The 18,394-nt window shown below is 37.5% G+C and overlaps 1 protein-coding gene across 1 annotated transcript in view; it reads right to left on the bottom strand.

Annotated features, from left to right (window-relative positions):
* Positions 1 to 993: 993 nt before the first annotated feature.
* Positions 994 to 18,394, bottom strand: part of LOC101859949 (ATP-binding cassette sub-family B member 10, mitochondrial) — a 34,852-nt gene continuing 17,451 nt past the window's right edge. Inside the window, exons 8-13 of the mRNA XM_005102725.3 lie at positions 17,395 to 17,619; positions 15,157 to 15,236; positions 14,222 to 14,402; positions 13,235 to 13,278; positions 12,425 to 12,459; positions 994 to 11,622 (exon numbers count right to left, since the gene is read on the bottom strand). Of these exons, the coding sequence (XP_005102782.1) occupies positions 11,388 to 11,622; positions 12,425 to 12,459; positions 13,235 to 13,278; positions 14,222 to 14,402; positions 15,157 to 15,236; positions 17,395 to 17,619 (800 nt within the window). The 3' untranslated portion in view covers positions 994 to 11,387. The remainder of the gene's footprint in view (positions 11,623 to 12,424; positions 12,460 to 13,234; positions 13,279 to 14,221; positions 14,403 to 15,156; positions 15,237 to 17,394; positions 17,620 to 18,394) is intronic.

The following is an 18,394-nucleotide window of genomic DNA, read 5'->3' as shown; positions in this document are numbered from 1 at the left end:
GTTGCTTTTTTTTCATATATTCTGGTTGGAAGAGTGGTTGGTTGGAGGGTGCTTTGATGTGGTTTGTGCCTTCCTTCTTATAAAAAATATATCATCTTTATTTCTCCTACTTCTTTTCTGTGTTTGTTACTCTCTTGTAACACCTCTAATCTTCAGCACCTGTATGGCGTTATTATGTTGCAAGTGTGTAAAACATGTCACGTAATAACATGAGTAGGGAGTACAATGTATGTCGCAAGTCTTTGTGTTGAGGGGGTGTTATTGTTATCTTGTACCTTGCTTTTTTCTCGTGAAATTTTCTCTTCCACCTTTGTTTCCAAAGCAAGTAGGTGGTTGGAGTTGGAGGGTGCAACTTGGTAGGTTCTACTTCTTTACTTTCCCTCTGTGTTTCTATCTTACTTTTTCCCAACACTAAATGACCGTTATTTTGCTGATGTGCTTCTCTTTACTCAAACAAAAAAACATTTCCCAAGCACAGCTTGGCTAACAGTAACTTGAGTAAGACATTCTTTGTATTTATTGAAAATCGGAGAATTTCACTGGCACTTGACAACTTGAAGCTTTCGGTTGAACCTACTTCTAGAGAACACCTGCATTACCAAAAGCTGGCGTCACAACATGGTTTTAATGTGAATTTGATTCCTGAATTCACCGGGTATAATATCGCATCTTTAAGAAAAAGTATTTTGTCTTCTTTTTCTCTGTTAATCTAGTTGCTAGTGGCCGGGTGCATGGTTAAAAACTGAAAATAATAATAACAAATGGTGTACACCTAAAATGCTATAACGCTGTAAACCTCAAAAGGTACCGAGACAGTACACATGATTAATGTTTCTGACTAAAGGAGCAATTGTGAAGTCACATGAGCCCTCCATCAGAGGAGATTCTACGGTTACAGACAAGGCGTAACTTTTGTCAAAAACTGAAATACAGAAAAGACTAAATGGGAGGACCAAATTGCAAGCTGGAAAAAAAAAACGAGAACAAGAAATGTGCACAACCCAGTGACTCAATCATTTATTCAAGTTCCGTTACAATGTCTGCTTTATTAAACAACACATAAACACAACAATTTCTTAGCTACCACACCCAGCACCATATTTGTTCTGTTACAAGATTTAAATTCTCTTGGTACTTGTGGATTGAGTACAACACTGCTTTAAGAACAAGCCCTTCTCACTGTCTTCTTACTTCATACTTCAAGTTATCACTATCCTGCTACCAAAAAAATTTCCTAATGAGATCTAGGCATATAAATAAAGCTGTCTTGGTAAAGCTTTATTTGGAAGTGGCCTTAAACCTTTCACTGCCAGACTTGCATTATAATCTTGTTAAAGAGCTGGTAGTCTCAGGTGAGTCAGTGGAGGTGCTAATATTAAAATAATACAATGTTCAGTTTCAGTTCTACAAGAGGTTGAACTCTCACATAGGGAGCAAGCACAAAAACTGTATGATAGATTATGGTGTACAATGTGAATTTTTTTCCATGCAGGATAATTTTATATTGTTAATAGTGATAGGTTACAGCCTCAATGTTTCAGAACTTGACCAATTAATTACTAATAAAACTGAACAAAAACAGTTTAGTTACAATGACTGTACCCATTCTGTACTTGCTGTGCGAATGGGGCAGTCAATCTCCTGGTATAACACTTCTTTAATTTATTCTAATTAACTAATTTTTATTTGTACAGAGAAGGACAAGGACAAAAGTTTCCATGAACCAAAGAAAGATCAGGTTCACTTGTACTGCTGGTACAGCAATGACACCAGAAATATTTCGGTCTGACAAATGATTGATTCTGTTTTTGAAATACAGAGGAGTCCACTTAAGCCGAACAAGGTTAAACTGAAAGGAGATAAAATCCCTCGTTTTCCTTCTATTTGAACAACCTCTTTAAACCGAAAACCAAGCGAAAGCAAAAAAAATCAGGCGGCCCCACATATTAAGGTAAAAAGCAGACTCTCCTATAATTCCAATTGTCAGGTATAAAATCTATTGCAAGAGTACGCACAAATCAAGCTCCAGAAACATGTTTGTTTCCGCTCCAGAAACATGTTTGTTTCCTCCTTGCTTGCTTCTGGCCTACTTTTTATATCAGTTCGAAAATTAAAAGTGAATTATAACGAACAACATGAACAAAAATTGAGACATAATATGTTGTATCTGCAATCAATATGTTGAGACTCTGATTAAAATAGAATTTTCAGCAGAAGCACACACTGTCTCACTAGCGCACTACAGGTGAACCTCTATTGCCCTAACACACATGCACATGCATAACTAACTTACACACAGGATAACAACAGTGTTTTCACACCTACACGAGCTCAAATCTCATAGCTTCATGCATCTCTGGTTTGGAGGAAAGGAAATGGATTGGAATGACTTTTGACTTTGTGTACCCTGTAACAATTATGAATTTTAAGTATTTTTCACAAACCAGTACCCCATAAGGACTTCATTTTTTCCATCAACATAATCAATGATATTGATAATGTGCCTGGACTGCCTTGACAAATTTAAAAGAAGAAAATATTCTTGAAACTACACAGACATACGAGTTTTACCCAGACTAACACTTGTACTCAAAATACAAACATTCATTTCCGTCAAAGAAGACACACAAGTACAAGGTAAAGAGAAGAAAGAGACCAAACCACAGACATAGCATGCTTTCACTTAAATATCTGCTTAGAGTTAGAGATAGATAAAAATAAAACTCAAGACTAGAGCTGCATGAATAATATTATTATGGTGTAACTCTTTAGTTCTAAAGCAGCTTGCTGCATTGAGTATAAAACTCAAGTTTATAGCACTAGTTATTATGGCATGAAACTAAGGCCAAGTACCTCATGCATCATGCTTCGGGTACACATCAAGCAAACTCACTCCCAGTCAATTTTCATGATCATGGCACAAAATGCACAACGGCAACTATGTGGATCACGAAACACAACAGAACTCACAACAACAACCGTGTGAATCATGATGTGCGACAGAATTCACAACTACAACTGTGTGAATCATGATGTGCAACAGAACTCACAACTACAACGGTGTGAATCTTCCTGCTCATGGCACAAAACTCACGACTAGAGCTGTGTGAATTATGTCATGCAATAAAACTCATGTCTAGAGTTTCATTCATCTCAGTTCAACTAGAGATGCATAGACTAAAGTACATATATACAAGTGCAAAATTCAAGTCACAAACTGCATGCACTATGGTGCAAAATGGAAGTCTAGAGCATTAGCAGACATTACTGTATACCCCACACCAAAAAACAATCTATTTAATCATGGCGTCAACCCACACCGGTACAATTTATTATGACATGGTTATCACTAAGTTAAAATATTTACATAGCAGCACAAAGGCAGACACAGATATATGGATATATAAGAATGGCTTCAGAGTCCCATAGGCTGATCTCTTTGTCGACTCACGGGCCTCCGTTCACAGAAAGTCAAGCCAGGTGTGTAAACAAAAAGAAACAGCAATCTCGCAACTGGCTGAACTCTTTGCTGACTTGTTAATGATGCCAGGGGCTTCCTCCGCTTTTTTCCCATTTTTATTTTAGGTGAGCCCAAGTCGGGCGTCTGGATTTCTGGACTACCCTGAAACTTCACGGTCCATTGTGACAGGGAAAACACATGAACTGACACACACACACAAATGAATAAATAAGTATTTAAAAAACATGAAATCTGGGTGATTCCTCAATTTTGAAAGTCTTGAAAGTGGTACGTCCTTTCATCACCCTCCCAGACAACAAAAATTCCAAATGTAGTATGATGAATGTTTTCTTGATAAGGAAAGCATCTCTTTCTTTTGCATTTGACTCATATTTTGCTGCCCACAAACAAGTATGTTTTTAGGAGTTTACCAAGAGTCAGCTGTATGCTACACAATCTAACCACAAGCACAGCAAAATGGTGAAAGAAGATTGTAGGCCTAATTAAATTCACACAACAGAAAATCTTTCTGAACTTAACCACTCACTGAGTGATGGAATCACTTTGCGATGTTTTTTCTGTTTTGTTTGTTTTCTACTTTTAGTAGACGTTTCACGGCGCTCGCAACTGTATAAGTCGGTGATGACGTTTGGATGTAAAAAAAAAAAAGGTGTGGGGAGCAGTATAAAAAGCTGTAGGCTGTAGGGCTATGAAAAAGTTGAAACACATATATGCATCCACAAGTAAAATATCTGCAATTTTAACAATATCATGACAGCCCATCCTCCCCTGTACACTCTACTCTGAGTATTCTGATATTCCAATCATCTGTTTACAAGTATTCACTTAGTAAAATCCTGCAAAAACTATCAACAGAATTTGTACGACAGGGCAGAACAAAAGTGCCGATCTACTGGAGACAATTTCCAAAATAAGACAACTAATTTCTTTTCATAAGTTACGATAAAATCATTGATATGTTTTGAACAACTGTTGATTAATAGAGGAATACATATTTAAAGTGGAATCTGCTTAAACTGAAGACAGTTAATCTGAAAACAGCGGTAAACCAAAAGAAAATAAAACCCCAGATTTTTTCTTCTATTTGAGCAGCATCTCTAAACCGAAAACTTGGCTAAACAGAAGAAAATCTGAAACTGATGGTCCCGCAGATTTAAGTTTAAGCCGACTCTACTGTATTTGTGTTTATCTTATTTTTAAAAATAAAAACATACGAAAGTATAGATTAAGGAAAAGATCCAGTTCTTCTCCTTTGTTTGATAAGGGGTTGGTGTTGATGGTCTTTATTTTCATTTACATAATATAAGAAAACTCCTGACCCACAATGTAGAATACATCGAGGAAGAGGCTGTAAATGGAAAACATGCTCACCAAATGCATTCTCTAATGTATATCTGTGTTTTATCTTTTTATTTAAAAAAAATAAAAACATATGAAAGTATGGATTAAGTATAAGATTCAGTTTTTCTCGTTAGTTTGATAAGGGGCTGGAGTTGAAGATCTCTATTTTAATTCATATAATATAAAAAAAAAAAAACAACCTCATAATTCTTAACCCACAATGCAGAATACATCGAGAAAGAGGCTGCAAATGGAAAACATGCTCACCACTTGCACTCAACCTAAAATGCCAAACTGACTCTGTTCTTTACTAAATCTTACATCTTGCACATACCGTCTCCCTCCCCCTCCACCCCATGAGGTGTGAGTATCATCCCCGCTTCTTACTTCTAGTCATTCTTTCATTTGTAAAAGTAAAGTTGGTCCCCCTGTTTTGAAAGTACTTGACCTAGTGCTCAGATCCAGGGTCAACATGGGAGTCACACTGGGGTTAGTGCTACATCTCACAGCAGCAGGAAACAGCTGGCTGTGATTGTTGATGGGCCCCAGGACTTTGGGCGGCTATACTTTACTTTTACCCTTTCATCAATACATAATACATTGTAACATTACTCAGAAGCATGAAGAACAAGACATAAAATTGCTTCTCAGAACTACCAAAACTTCACCACATCAAGTAGTAGGGAAGGAGAAGATGTTATCACAGGTTGCGTTTCTATGGAAAGGAGCAAAACATGATGTCATTTTGTCATGGAAATTATTTTTCTCCATTCATCAGGGTTATTTCAAATTCACTTTGGTACAAAAAAATAAAGACTCTCTCATCTGACTTGATGCACAGACTAGGTCTAAGATTCAATATGAAAACATTTATAACTAAACAAAAAAGATGATCATCCATTCACCAACAGGCTAGTGAAATTTATCATGCCATCTCACAACCTACTTCCAACAGGAAATATGTAGTTTAGGTATTGGATGAGGGTAAACGGAGCTCACCACTGGCTGGGGTCCTATTTCTGCTCTTTCTTTCTGTTGTTTCTGTCTTTCTTTCTTATTTTATGCTTTATTCCAGCACGTAAAGACCTAAAGTTATTGTGTCAAGCAGTCAAATGAAAAAACTCATATTAATATTCAGTCCTTTTCCACAGGACACAGCATCAGACCGAGCTGACCTGTGGTACAGAAATCTAGACAAACAAAATAGAAAGAGAGTACAAAAGTACAATGTACTTGATTTGTTGTCGGACCAAAAGAGAGGAGGACTGGACTGCGAAATGTTTTAAGGCTTCAATGACATAATTTTTAGATCATGTAGAAAGCACACTGCTTTGAACTCATCTGTTCAGAACTAATCACTCTGAAATATCTTTCCCATGTAGGAACTGAACTAACATCTATAGTGAGTTGCGCGAAAAATCAAACAGTTGGCCCCACTTAAGATATTCTTGGTTATTACAAGGTTTCGGCTATAGCAAGTGTATAATAAATCGCCCAGTCAGATCTCTTAAAAGTGGTCCAACCATTGACGAAATCCTACAACAAACAGACAATACAGTAGAAAAAATAACCAAATGAAGCAAAACAAGCCCACATGATAAATTTCACCAACATGACCCACACACAGTAGATCTAAGCTTATTGTGTACACATTTTAAGATGTGTCATACCTTGTGTGCAGGGGAGGGAAGTGGGAAGCTGGATTTCTTTGGTGTGCTTGCAAATCCATTGACATAGCATGACCTAGCAACTATGTCTGACACTACATCGTCATATTGTCTCCTCGTGAGGGTGAAAAGACTTGTTACGAGAATAATGACTATGAAAAGTAGGCACTGGGCGCTAGAACTACCAAAGATCTATGTGTGTTCTTTTCCCCAACACTGTAACTATTCGATTGTGAAGGGTCATTAGAGCATGGATATGAGCTCTATAAATGCAATTATTATTATCACAAGCAAAATCCCAGTTTGGAAAATATCTCTAATTACTATTGAAGCGAAAGCAGACTGTATAAAATATTTTCGACTTCATTGTATCAAAGTTATAAAATAATTTCTCTTTCTCTCTGTCCATCATTGTGATCCACTCTTTCAACCAGCCTCAGTGTCTCTATATGTAAGCTACATGACTACAGATGGTCTAGATTGCACTTTGTTTTTCGTGTTATCAGAAATTTTTAATATCATTCGGTTTCTGGGTGGGTCTTCAGGTTAGAAAACTCTGGCGTTAGTTTTATAAGTATATGCTTATAATTACCCATGCATCTCAAATTATGTCGAGTCAACCTGTGCGAGAGTCAGATACAAGAAAAAGCAAGACAAAGTTCCTAATGAATTAAAAAACACTATGGGAAAAGAAAGGAGAAATAACTGATGAATTAGTAGAGGACAATCTATGTAATAAAAACAATCTCATTCGTTAATCATCAGTTATGATGTAAATAAACTTGATCCCCTCTATAACAGAATTTATCTATATCAAGTATAGCAGGGACATCGAGTTGGTCCCGGCTGTCCAGTTATTGCCCGGGCCCACCGTATACCACATACACTGGTGTACATACACACAGTCATCACTGGCTAAAACTTCTCTTTTATAAAAAGACACAGCAAATGAAATCATAAGAGAAATGAACTAACACAAAGATGCTATATCACAAAACATACACAAATTTCATTTTAAAATTGTTCTTATTTTGTAAAGGAAGTAGCACTTCACAATTCAGAACCGCCTATTCTTAATAACCCTGGAAAATATTTCGAGAAGAAATTCCTTCAAATCAAAAGGAAACCATATATGCAATATTTGCCCAGTACAGAAAATTCATACATTCTACATGTAAATTACAAAAATGGAAAGAGAATAAATAAAAACGAACTTGTACTGATTACATAGTTTTGTAATGCCATTAAAATGTTATTGTCTACAAGAGAGAAAGACAAATTTTGATCTATCACAAACAAGATAAAAAGATATCACAAGATACACATTTTGATATTTTGTGGCCATATCCTTATTACAGCTTCCTTACAGCCATAATTGTCAGCACTAACAGTGATGCTGACAGAACACACACATATTATATCACACACATACATAACTTGTCACATGATAACGCCTCAGTACTTCAATCACTGCACAACATAATTACCAACACAATACATTGTCTGGTAAAAGTAACATATGACCTCCGATTTCGAACGGCTTGACCCAGTGTGTAACATCCATGGTTATAGTAAGGTTCTTGCTACATCTTACAGGAGAAGAAAACAGTAGGCTGTGATCGTCGAGATGCTTAAAGACAGTAGGAGGGTTATGCTTCACTATCCCCCACTATTTATCATGACTCAATGGGAAAGAAAAACGAAAAGCATGTGAGACCTTATGACATTCACTATAAAAAAAAGAAGAGGAACAGATGTTGTTTTTTTTTTAGCCCATCATGACCCCAACAAAAATCACCATCTTAATCCCTGTGACAGCCATTCTATGCAGGAGAGAAGAGAAAAATCAAAGCTCAGCTTAGAAAGTAAAGGAAGCTATCCCACTCCAGTCTGTCACAACTGAGCTAACAAAAGATACCATAAGCATTGCACATTGGACCAAGTCATCGCGATCAAATTTTTAAATTGATTTGCATTTTCAAAATAATATCACAAATAAATGACGGTACTGTTTATGAATGAAATCTATTTTTTTCTCATTTGTTTGAGAGGAGGAGGCGGAGTTGGGGGAGGGGGTGGAACATTTAAATGTGATGCAACACGGTGGAATCAGGCATTCGTCAATTTTGAGGTATTAAGAGTTATTGGTAATATCTTAAAACTTGCTTAATTTGCCTTACATTTGGGACAAAAATACCCTTCTAACTTGAATAGAATGTGAGATATTAGCAATTGAAGGAAGTGGGGTCGCCTGGTTTCAGGGGTAAAATTAGAGAGAAAATGGCTGCCAAAGTTCAGTCACTTCCTTATCTTGAGAGTCCTAGGAAACTGAAACTTTAATTTTTTGTGTGCCTTTGAGACGTTTTTCAAGTGATTTGCACACAGAAATATCTTTTTAAATGGACATAAAAGGCGTTGAGCCAAAAAGCACAAATTCGATAAAAATTGCCAAACAGAAGGAAAAGTGACAGTTTCTTCGATTTCCTTATTTTGACGAGCGCCTGATTATACCACGATGCCTCACAAATGTCCCCACAAAAGGAAATCCTGGTCCACACAACAAATGAATCAAGAAACAAATGTCAAATGAAAAACATGCACATGCATTCATACCACAAAATGCCAAACAATTGCTGTCAACTGTAACAGTTTTCACTGGTCTCAGGTCCCATCCCCTGGACTTAAAAATAAATATACGGAAAAAAAGATATTCATTTTTTTTCTCTCACTCTTGCAGATAATACATAATGTACTCTAATCTTCTAACAACATGACATTCACTCAAAACTCACAGAGTTGCACATTTTGGCAAAGTTAATAGAAGTACAGAAATGTTGACAAATGAGCTATAACAACTTCTCACAGGGCATTGCTATAAACATTACATCAGGCACAGGAAACAAAATCTTGAGTCTCACTACAAGATGAGGGTTTTATTGCTGCTGCGTTTGCAGAAATCTTCAGAAAGCGGGAATGAAATATTTTGGCATGTTTCCAGAAATGGCAACAGCAGATATTGGAAGACAAGCACATAAAAGAATTGGGAAACTGAAAAGGGACGGGTGGATTGTTAGACGAAATCTTGCAAGTGCTCCAGAATTTCTCGGAATACAATTTTATCTACAGAAAGGCAATGTGAATTCAGGAGCCTCATTGACGACACTAAGCCGTCAAATAAGAATGTACAAAAGAATCTTGTCAAGAAATCTGTAAGTCTTTGTCAAAGTGAAAATTATACTCAGTTTAATAACAAAAATCCAGAGAAAAAGAAGCAAAGCCCAAAAATACCCCCTCCAACAACAACCCTTATACTACTGTAAACAAGTAGCAAACACAGGCAAAAGTTGACATCCTCCCACATAGAAAGATAGAACCTAACTTGACTTTCTCACAAACTTTAAAGAAAAAAACACTAGGCTGCACTGTTAACCAAATTGTCAGCTTCAGTCTCACAACCAAATAGAATCCAAGTCTAAGTGCAGTTTAAACTATGTGAGCGGAGTAATATACATACAATCATACTTCGTCATGATAACTCTACCAGGTAAAGTAACTTAGTATTGAACTACATGTTTAGCTAAATGTGTGTGTCATTAAAATATGAACAAGAGCAAGGTGAAGAGAGATCGTATTCAAACAAATATGGCACAATTCTCATGCTACTTAAACCTTACACACTACTATAACGTAATTCTTACAGAATGTATTGTCCATCACTGTCAACAATGGAGTTAACCATCGTTTCTCAGGTATCTCTGCGAACACCCCCTGACCTCATGCTGAACTTCAACATCTTCAGTCAGTACCAGGCATTAAACCATGCGGGCTGTTTACAGAGATAAATATATAAAGCATAATAATCTGTGAACATGCAAAGAACCCTCAACAGTTCATGAAACAATAGACACTACTGAATATAGTGAGTTCAGGATCACCCTCTGGGGAGCTAAATGAGGAAAATGCTCAAAAAAGACACAAAGTCTCTCATTTGATTCATAAACCTTTTTTTAACGATAGCAATAACATTTTAGCACCTACGTTATGTCAATAGTAATGATTTAAAATTGCAAACACAAATATTCAACAGGAAAACAAACTGCATGCAAAATCATTCTTCGTTAAGCCACAGAAACAAGAAAAGTGACCGCATGCTTAAAAACAACCACAACCATGAATGCACAACTTCCACTCACATAAAAGAACACAAAGACAGAGAGACATTATGCCTCCACGACAGATCATTCCTTAAGACACAAAGATACTTTTGATCACACAACTCCTTACTCAAAATTAGAAGAAAAATCCAAATATGCTTGCATCGTCCATGTATAAAAAATTATGCAAAATTTAGTTGAGCTGCCCATTTGCATGACTATTTGGCTGTTCAATAAGCTGAAGTCATAACTATTCAGAATGACAGCAGGAATTACTAACATGGTACAATAAACATGAGTCTTTTCTTCAGCTAGGCAGAATCCAATACATTTGAATGACCACAATGGTGTTTATAAGTCTGTATAGAGACTCGACGGCGTCAGGTGCAAACTAGCCAAGTCTAAGATATCCCTATTTTACTTTTAAAAACGTCTGTTTCCCTTAAGAGATCTATGAGATGGACTAAAATCTAGTTTAAGGAAACACCCTCATAACTTTTACATTGCCGACTCAGTTTTTTGCTGCACCTGAAAATTTATCTGACATCAACTTGGCAAGTTTGTGCCAGACACCACTGGTGTATAATCCTCGTAAACGGTTGCCAGCCATGCTTCATCAATGACAGCTCTGTATAGTTTGTATCTCCACTAGAATCCAACACATCTGATGGCATACTATGAGTTTTAAAAGTCTGTGCCAAGGTTTATATAAAATCAACATAACTAATTGCTGGCCATACGTCATCAATTGAAACTCTGTATAGTTTGTCTCTCTACAAGTCGTCGGAAGAGGCCGTCGGAGAGGTCCATGAGCTGCGAGTAGCTGCCGTTCTCCACCACTTTGCCCTGGTCAACCACCGCGATCTGGTCAGCTGACTTTATGGTGGACAAGCGGTGAGCAATGGTCAGCACTGTCCGGCCCTGCATCAGACGCTCCAGGGCTTCTTGAACCAGATGCTCGCTTTCTGCATCCAAGGCGCTGAAAATAAAAAAAAAGAAACAAAAATTTTCCACCACTTCTTTTTGAGGTGATGCATTTGGCAACAAAACAACCTTTGTTTCAGACACATTTAATTTTTTTATTTGATTTTTTTCATTTTAAGTTTCTTTCATGGTAACAAAGGTCATTTCAGGGGCAGGACTAAAGAACTTATTTTGTTTTAGTAAGAGTTTTGCAGCACTTACAAAACAATTAGGTCATATAAATGCGAAAGATTAAAGGCGTTACAATAGAGAAACAAACACAAAAAAAGGAGGAGAAACAAGAATGACAGCTGTTTGATAGGAAAGAAGGAGCAAACCACACCAGAGCACTCACCAACCACCCACGACTAGAGAAAATGAGTTCTTTTTCAGCAGAGAGGGATACACTTCACACAACATATCATACAGAGAATAGTTGTTGGTGAAACAAACAGAACAATGTCATGGTATAAAACAGAAGAGAAGAATACAATGAGAAAAACTTTATGGTTCTCTGAATAAGAATTATACGGTTCGTCTATTCTAATATGAACATTACCAGAATTTTTTTTTAAATACGTCAAAATGGTATGAAACATAAAACAAAATCAATTTTGCAAACGATAGCCACTTAATCACTGTACTGAAGATGACAGAATTAGGTAGGCTCCATCTCATCAGTTTGAACATTGAGTACTCTACAGAACTACAAACACAGAAATATGAAACAAAAAACAGCACAGGTTCACAAAAAAACAGCACAGGGTGACAGAAAGACAGCAAAGAGTGACAAGGAATCTATCTTTCCATCCTCTCACCTTGTGGCTTCATCTAAAATTAAGATCTTCGGGTTCTGCAGAGCAAAAATAAAAACATTTTTAAAAATTGAGTGTGACTGAAATCTAACAGACATGACAACAGAGTATGGGACTTGTCCTCAGAGTTATAAAAAGAGTAATGCTTCTTAAACTAACACCATTATACAGCGGCGGTAGTCTCTTTTTACTACAACTGAGTAAGCAGACAAAACCATTTTCCCATTTGCTTTGCATGCTTTTAGGAAAGTTCTTTTTCTCCACTGCTTTACTGACCTCAGATTTTGATCACTTGACAAAATGTCAAATCGTAAACAACCTCCAACAATATTCCAAGGACAGGAAGGGTTTATATGAGCTGTTGGTTAAAAAAAAATTAAGGAGAGAAAAGGAATCTTCTTTCGACAGGTACTATAAGCCATAATGTAGTCAAAGTCATACACAATTTTGTAAGTCATTATTTTTGTTGTTTCAAGAAAATGCAAAACAACATTGCTTTTTTAAGTCCATTGTGTATCTTGAGCAAAAATGAAAGTCTTTCCATAAATTAAATTTTTAGTTCATAAAACAAACACCTGCTATATTGAGAATACAAAATAAATATACTGTATTATTTTTAACTATACTACATGTTATAACTAGAAAACTGTTACAAAAGGAACTCTGCAATTTTGTTATGCCACGTGATTCTTCAAAAACTAACTGAGCACTGTAGATCTATCCACAGTGCACTGATACTGCTCCTTATAACAACAGACGACACTCTGACAATTGTCCACATCACAAGCTGTGCTCGGTCTAGTCTGACTTTACCTTGAGTATTGCTCGAGCTATCGCGATTCTTTGTCTCTGTCCACCTGTAGGGATGACAAAACAGAGTGTGAGGTGAGTCAGCACTACAGAGACCGCATGTACTTTCAAAACAGATTGAAAAGAAGCTAAAGGAACACACAACAACAGAGCGTCCAACAACCACCCGCACAACTTTAAGATAAAAGTAAAGTATAACATCACAATCCCACCCCCAATCCCCTATATCTTATAGCATCATAATGACCACAGCCAGCTGTGTACAGTTCTTGTAAAACACAGCACCAACCCCACTGTGACCCCCTCACTGACCCTGGATGTGAGCAAATCAATTTCAATAAATGTACACGTTGACTTTGGCTGATAGCCAGGTTTGCAAATGTTGGTCACTGCAGAGGTCATGGCATTAATTTGAATTTTTATTCACAAAATATAAGACATGATAAATATATCAACCCCCCCCCCCCTGGAAATTATTTTGATAGTTAAACTCTTTGAACCCTGGGCTCCTCAGTAATTTCATTGATTTTTTAGGTATACTTTTCTACAGCTCATTTTAGGGTTGATCTTATCTATTTATCTCATTTTTTTGGTTTTAATACTGCTATGCTGGTATATATTGATGCAGCTGTTTTGTATTTGTATTTCTGTAAACACATATTTAGGTGGACCTGTCCTATATTTCAATACCCCAGGGTATTTGTTGCATTGCGTTCATACCAATATTTTGAACAGAGGGTTCAAACGGTTGAGGAGATAGGCTGCTTCAACCTTGCCTTCAAAGCTAACCTAGATTTTATGGGATACATCCCATCACAAAGTCTGAAACACTCAACAGAAGATTCTCCCCACGCACAAAGCACACCGACTGACTCTGCCTGAAAGACACATCACACCACAGACACTTGTGACCTTTATTGTTATTCTTATTCAAATCCTCAACAATCTTGTTACAGTTATTGAAGAAAATTCTTCAGTACTACAACAGACCTGATAGCATAAGTCCCCTCTCCCCAACCAAGGTGTCAAAACCATCTGGAAAACTGCTGACAAAATTGAAGGCATTGGCTTTGCGTGCTGCATCCAGTATGTCTTCCCTGGACACTGACAAAGGATCGTCTGAACCGTAAGCAATATTCTCCGCCACTGTTGTGGAAAACAGGATGGGCTCCTGAGGACAGAAGGATGGCATTTCATGGACATGACTTTATCATGTAGGGCTCATAGATCTTGCTGTTGAGTGGGGATATGTGCTATACAAATGCTATTTTTATCATTATTATTTATTCTAAAGCCAAGGGAAGTCCAAGTTTTCTGAGCCAAGATATCAACAAAGAAATATAGAGACATTTATGATATTTCAAATCGTGAAAAGTTCCCCCAGTGTATAAACGGGGAAAGACTGTCAGAGAAAAAAATTGAAATGAAATAATGAGAGCTCTCTATGAGCAGAAATTTATAAAAAAAACACCCACAAAAAACAAACCACTGAACCCCCTACAATCAACATTTAAACAACACTTTACTCTACCTCTGAACTCTCAAAATGAAGAAAAAGCTATTTTTCTAGAAGCTGTCTGAGCCTCTTCAGTATCATCCAAAAAAAGCTTTGTCTTTCTATAGTGGTAAAGGTGAACCTAACAATAAGTCAGCAAAATAACAGCCATATTTCCCAAGAAACACGTCATAACAGACGCACTGAAAAGAAGGAGAAAGACCAGACAAAAGGAGACATCTATTTGCGGATTGCGAGAAGTAACTCATTTTGTCAACATCCTCATTTATTCTACAGTAATTATAAATGAGGGGTCTGTAAAGGGATTTCAACCACACATCCACCGTGTTATGCTGTAAACATATTATACCTGGTAGAAATAGGTCTACTCTTTTTTTGTTCTAAAACCCTGTGTCCCCTTACTCATTACCTGGCTGACTGTGCTGATGTGAGATCTCAGCCAGTGAGGGTCAACCTCTTGGATGCTCTGCCCATCTAGGGTAATGTTACCTGCAGGGGCAAGGAGACACAAAAATAAGCAAGCATGTGACGCCATGGGAGGGAGAAAAGTTAAAGTTTGAGTATGACTAATTAAAGAGAAGCGTATCGACACAATATTGATCACTTGACATTAATACTGAGAAAAAGCTAAACACACAGAAGTATTTTTTAAAAAAGAAGTAAAGAAGTACAACTTACCAGTTGCGCCCTCCAATCGACCACCCAACCGTTTCAGTTTCAGACACGGAACGAGCATTTCAGAGCAAAGACACAACTCTCAACATGCACACAAACCTAACTTTAGAGATCATATGAAGAAAACGGCGTCTATAGAAATCTACAAATTTAACCCCAAGTTGATTTTCATCCAATATTTCTATTTATGGATTGCGAGCAGTAACTCATTTTGCCAGCATGCTTCACATTTATTCTACACAGTAATTGTAAATGAGTGGTCTGTAGAAGGATTGATGAATCTATTTTGCCTGCATGTGTGTAGGAGAGCAGGAATCCTTTTGCACACAAAAATTGGGGCACAGTCATAGGTGTCTGTCTTGTTGAATTAGCATAGAAAGATAAGCACGCATAAAAACATGTGGAGTCAGAGGTCTAGGGTGAGGCTGTTTGGCTCATAACCGAAAGGTAAAGGATTCGAACTCCATCAACCCGATGACATATTCTTGGCAAAGGCATTTTACAATATTTTTTCTCACTTTTTGTTTCCTGACTATCCTTCCGAGCTCCTCATTCCTCATGTCTAAGTGGGTCAATTTCTTCTATAATTTCATTGGACGAACATCAAGAGCTACCAACTTGGCATGTTTTGAATGAGACGTATGCCTCGATTACGAACCAATGCAGGCGGTTCTAGAAGAAGGCCACAAACGCACACAAACTCAAGCAGACTGACGCACACACACTTGACATGTGTGAATGGGGATCCGAATCGGGACCCGAATGACACATAAGAGGATGCGCGCTGCGCGTGTGCTGAGCCAGGGGCTATACTGATTCGGGACCAAAACGTAGGCGAGGTGCCGAAATAGGCTTATCGGGTGACATAAACCCAGCTCCCACAGGATGAGGGTTAAAGAGAAGCATATCAACACAATATTGATCACTTGACATTAATACTGAGAAAAAGCTAAACACACAGAAGTATTTTTTCAAAATAAGTAAAAAAGTACAACTTAACAGTTACACCCTTCAATCGACCACCCAACTGTTTCAGGTTCAGACACGGAACGAGCATTTCAGAGCAAAGACACAACTCCCAACATGCACACAAACCCAACTTTAGAGATCATATGAAGAAAACAACATCTATAGAAACCTACAAATTTAAACCTGAGTTGATTTTCATCCGATATTTCTATTTACGGATTGCGAGCAGCAACTCATTTTGCTAGCATGTTTCACATTTATTCTACACAATAATAGTAAATGAGTGGCCAGTAGAAGGATAGATGAATCTATTTTGCCTACATGTGTGTAGGAGAGGAGGAACCCTTTTGACAAAAAAAATTGGGGCACAGTCATAGGTGTCTGTCTTGTTGAATTAGCATAGAAAGATAAGCATGCATAAAACATGTGTGGAGTCAGTGGTCTAGGGGGAGGCTGTTTGGCTCATAACCGAAAGGTAAAGGATTCGAACTCCATCAACCCGACGACGTATTCTTGGGAAAGGCATTTTACAATATTTTTTCTCACTTCACCAAGGTTGGAATGGGTACCTGGCTATAGGTGGTGAAAGATCTGCTCAGAATGTCAGTGTTTGTGCTGTACGCTTTCCGGGAAGCTAAAAATGTTTCTGAGCGTTCTCGAGTCTGCTGGGGTAATAATGGATGTAAAGCACATAGAGCATACTGTTGAGCAAGGATATGTGCCGTATAACTGCAATATTTATTGTGAAACATGACCATTTTGAGTTCTTCCACGTTGTATGTAAGAGTGCAGAAGCACTTCAGATCGTAAAAATTAAGAAGAGGGTAAACACTTTTTGCCTAGTTGAATTAGCGTAAGCATATATAAAACATGACTGAGCACATGAGAGCAGAAACCCTTTGTTACTCAAAATCTTGAGAAGAGTCGAGGGTACCTGGATGAATAAGAAAAAAAAAAAGAAAGGCATACTTAAAACAAGACCACATTACATTCACGGACTCACCATGACTGGGATCGTAGAAGCGTAACAACAAAGAGCCCAACGTCGATTTTCCAGAGCCACTAGGCCCAACCACAGCAGTTATAGAGCCGGCTGGAATGTGAAGGTCAAGGTCAGAGAAGATCTGAGCTTCAGGTCTTGACGGATATGAAAAAGTCACTCCATGAAATCGGATGTCTCCCTCGAGCTGAGCAGGCTGCGATAATGACTTGACCACATGATCCAGTTCTGGTGACAGAGATAAAAAGAGTTTATAGAATTATAAAACAAAATTATACTCTCTTTTTATGCCTAAAATTTCTCAGGAGACAAGAGATAGAAAACTCTGATTGAAAATATGCCATGTCCTTATCAACACAATAAAGTTCATTTGTGAGGCGTCATGGTGAAATCAGGCACTCGTGAAAACAAAGAAATGGAAGATATCTGCATTTTTTCCCGAATTTTCTTGTTTTGGCTTAACGTTTTTATGTCCTTTCAAAAACGCAATTCTGGGTGAATGTTAAGAAAATACGTTCATTAAAAGCACAAAAAATGTACATTTTCAGTTTCTAAGGCTCTTTCGCTTAGGAAACCATCAACCTTTGTGAGCCATTTTCTTGGTAACTTTACCTCTGAAACCAGGTGATATCTCGACTTCTATTGAAGGTAGATGAGTAATTCTTTATTCGAACGCAAGACAAACAAGCAGGCTTAAAGATGATACCAATAACTTCATATGCTCAAATATTGACGAGCGCCTGATTCCACCACGTCAAGACACGTTTATGAGTGAGGTTGTTTCAGCTTGAACTGAAAAGGATGCAGCATTCCAGGGGAGAAAGGGTAATACTCAATAAAATAGAACACCCTAGTTGAAATTCAAACTTGCATCTTTTGCATTCGTTGATGGATTGCTTAACTGTAACACCACATATTGTCGGCCTTGTGATAAAACCAACTAACCCCAGCGAGGTAAATTTTACAGGAGAAGGAAAAAACTGTTTTATTTCAAAACAAAGGC

Source organism: Aplysia californica, unplaced genomic scaffold (assembly GCF_000002075.1).
Source record: "Aplysia californica isolate F4 #8 unplaced genomic scaffold, AplCal3.0 scaffold00336, whole genome shotgun sequence".
NCBI lineage: Eukaryota > Metazoa > Mollusca > Gastropoda > Aplysiida > Aplysiidae > Aplysia > Aplysia californica.
The sequence above is the reverse complement of the archived record's forward strand: the minus strand, read 5'-3'. Positions and strand labels throughout refer to the sequence as shown.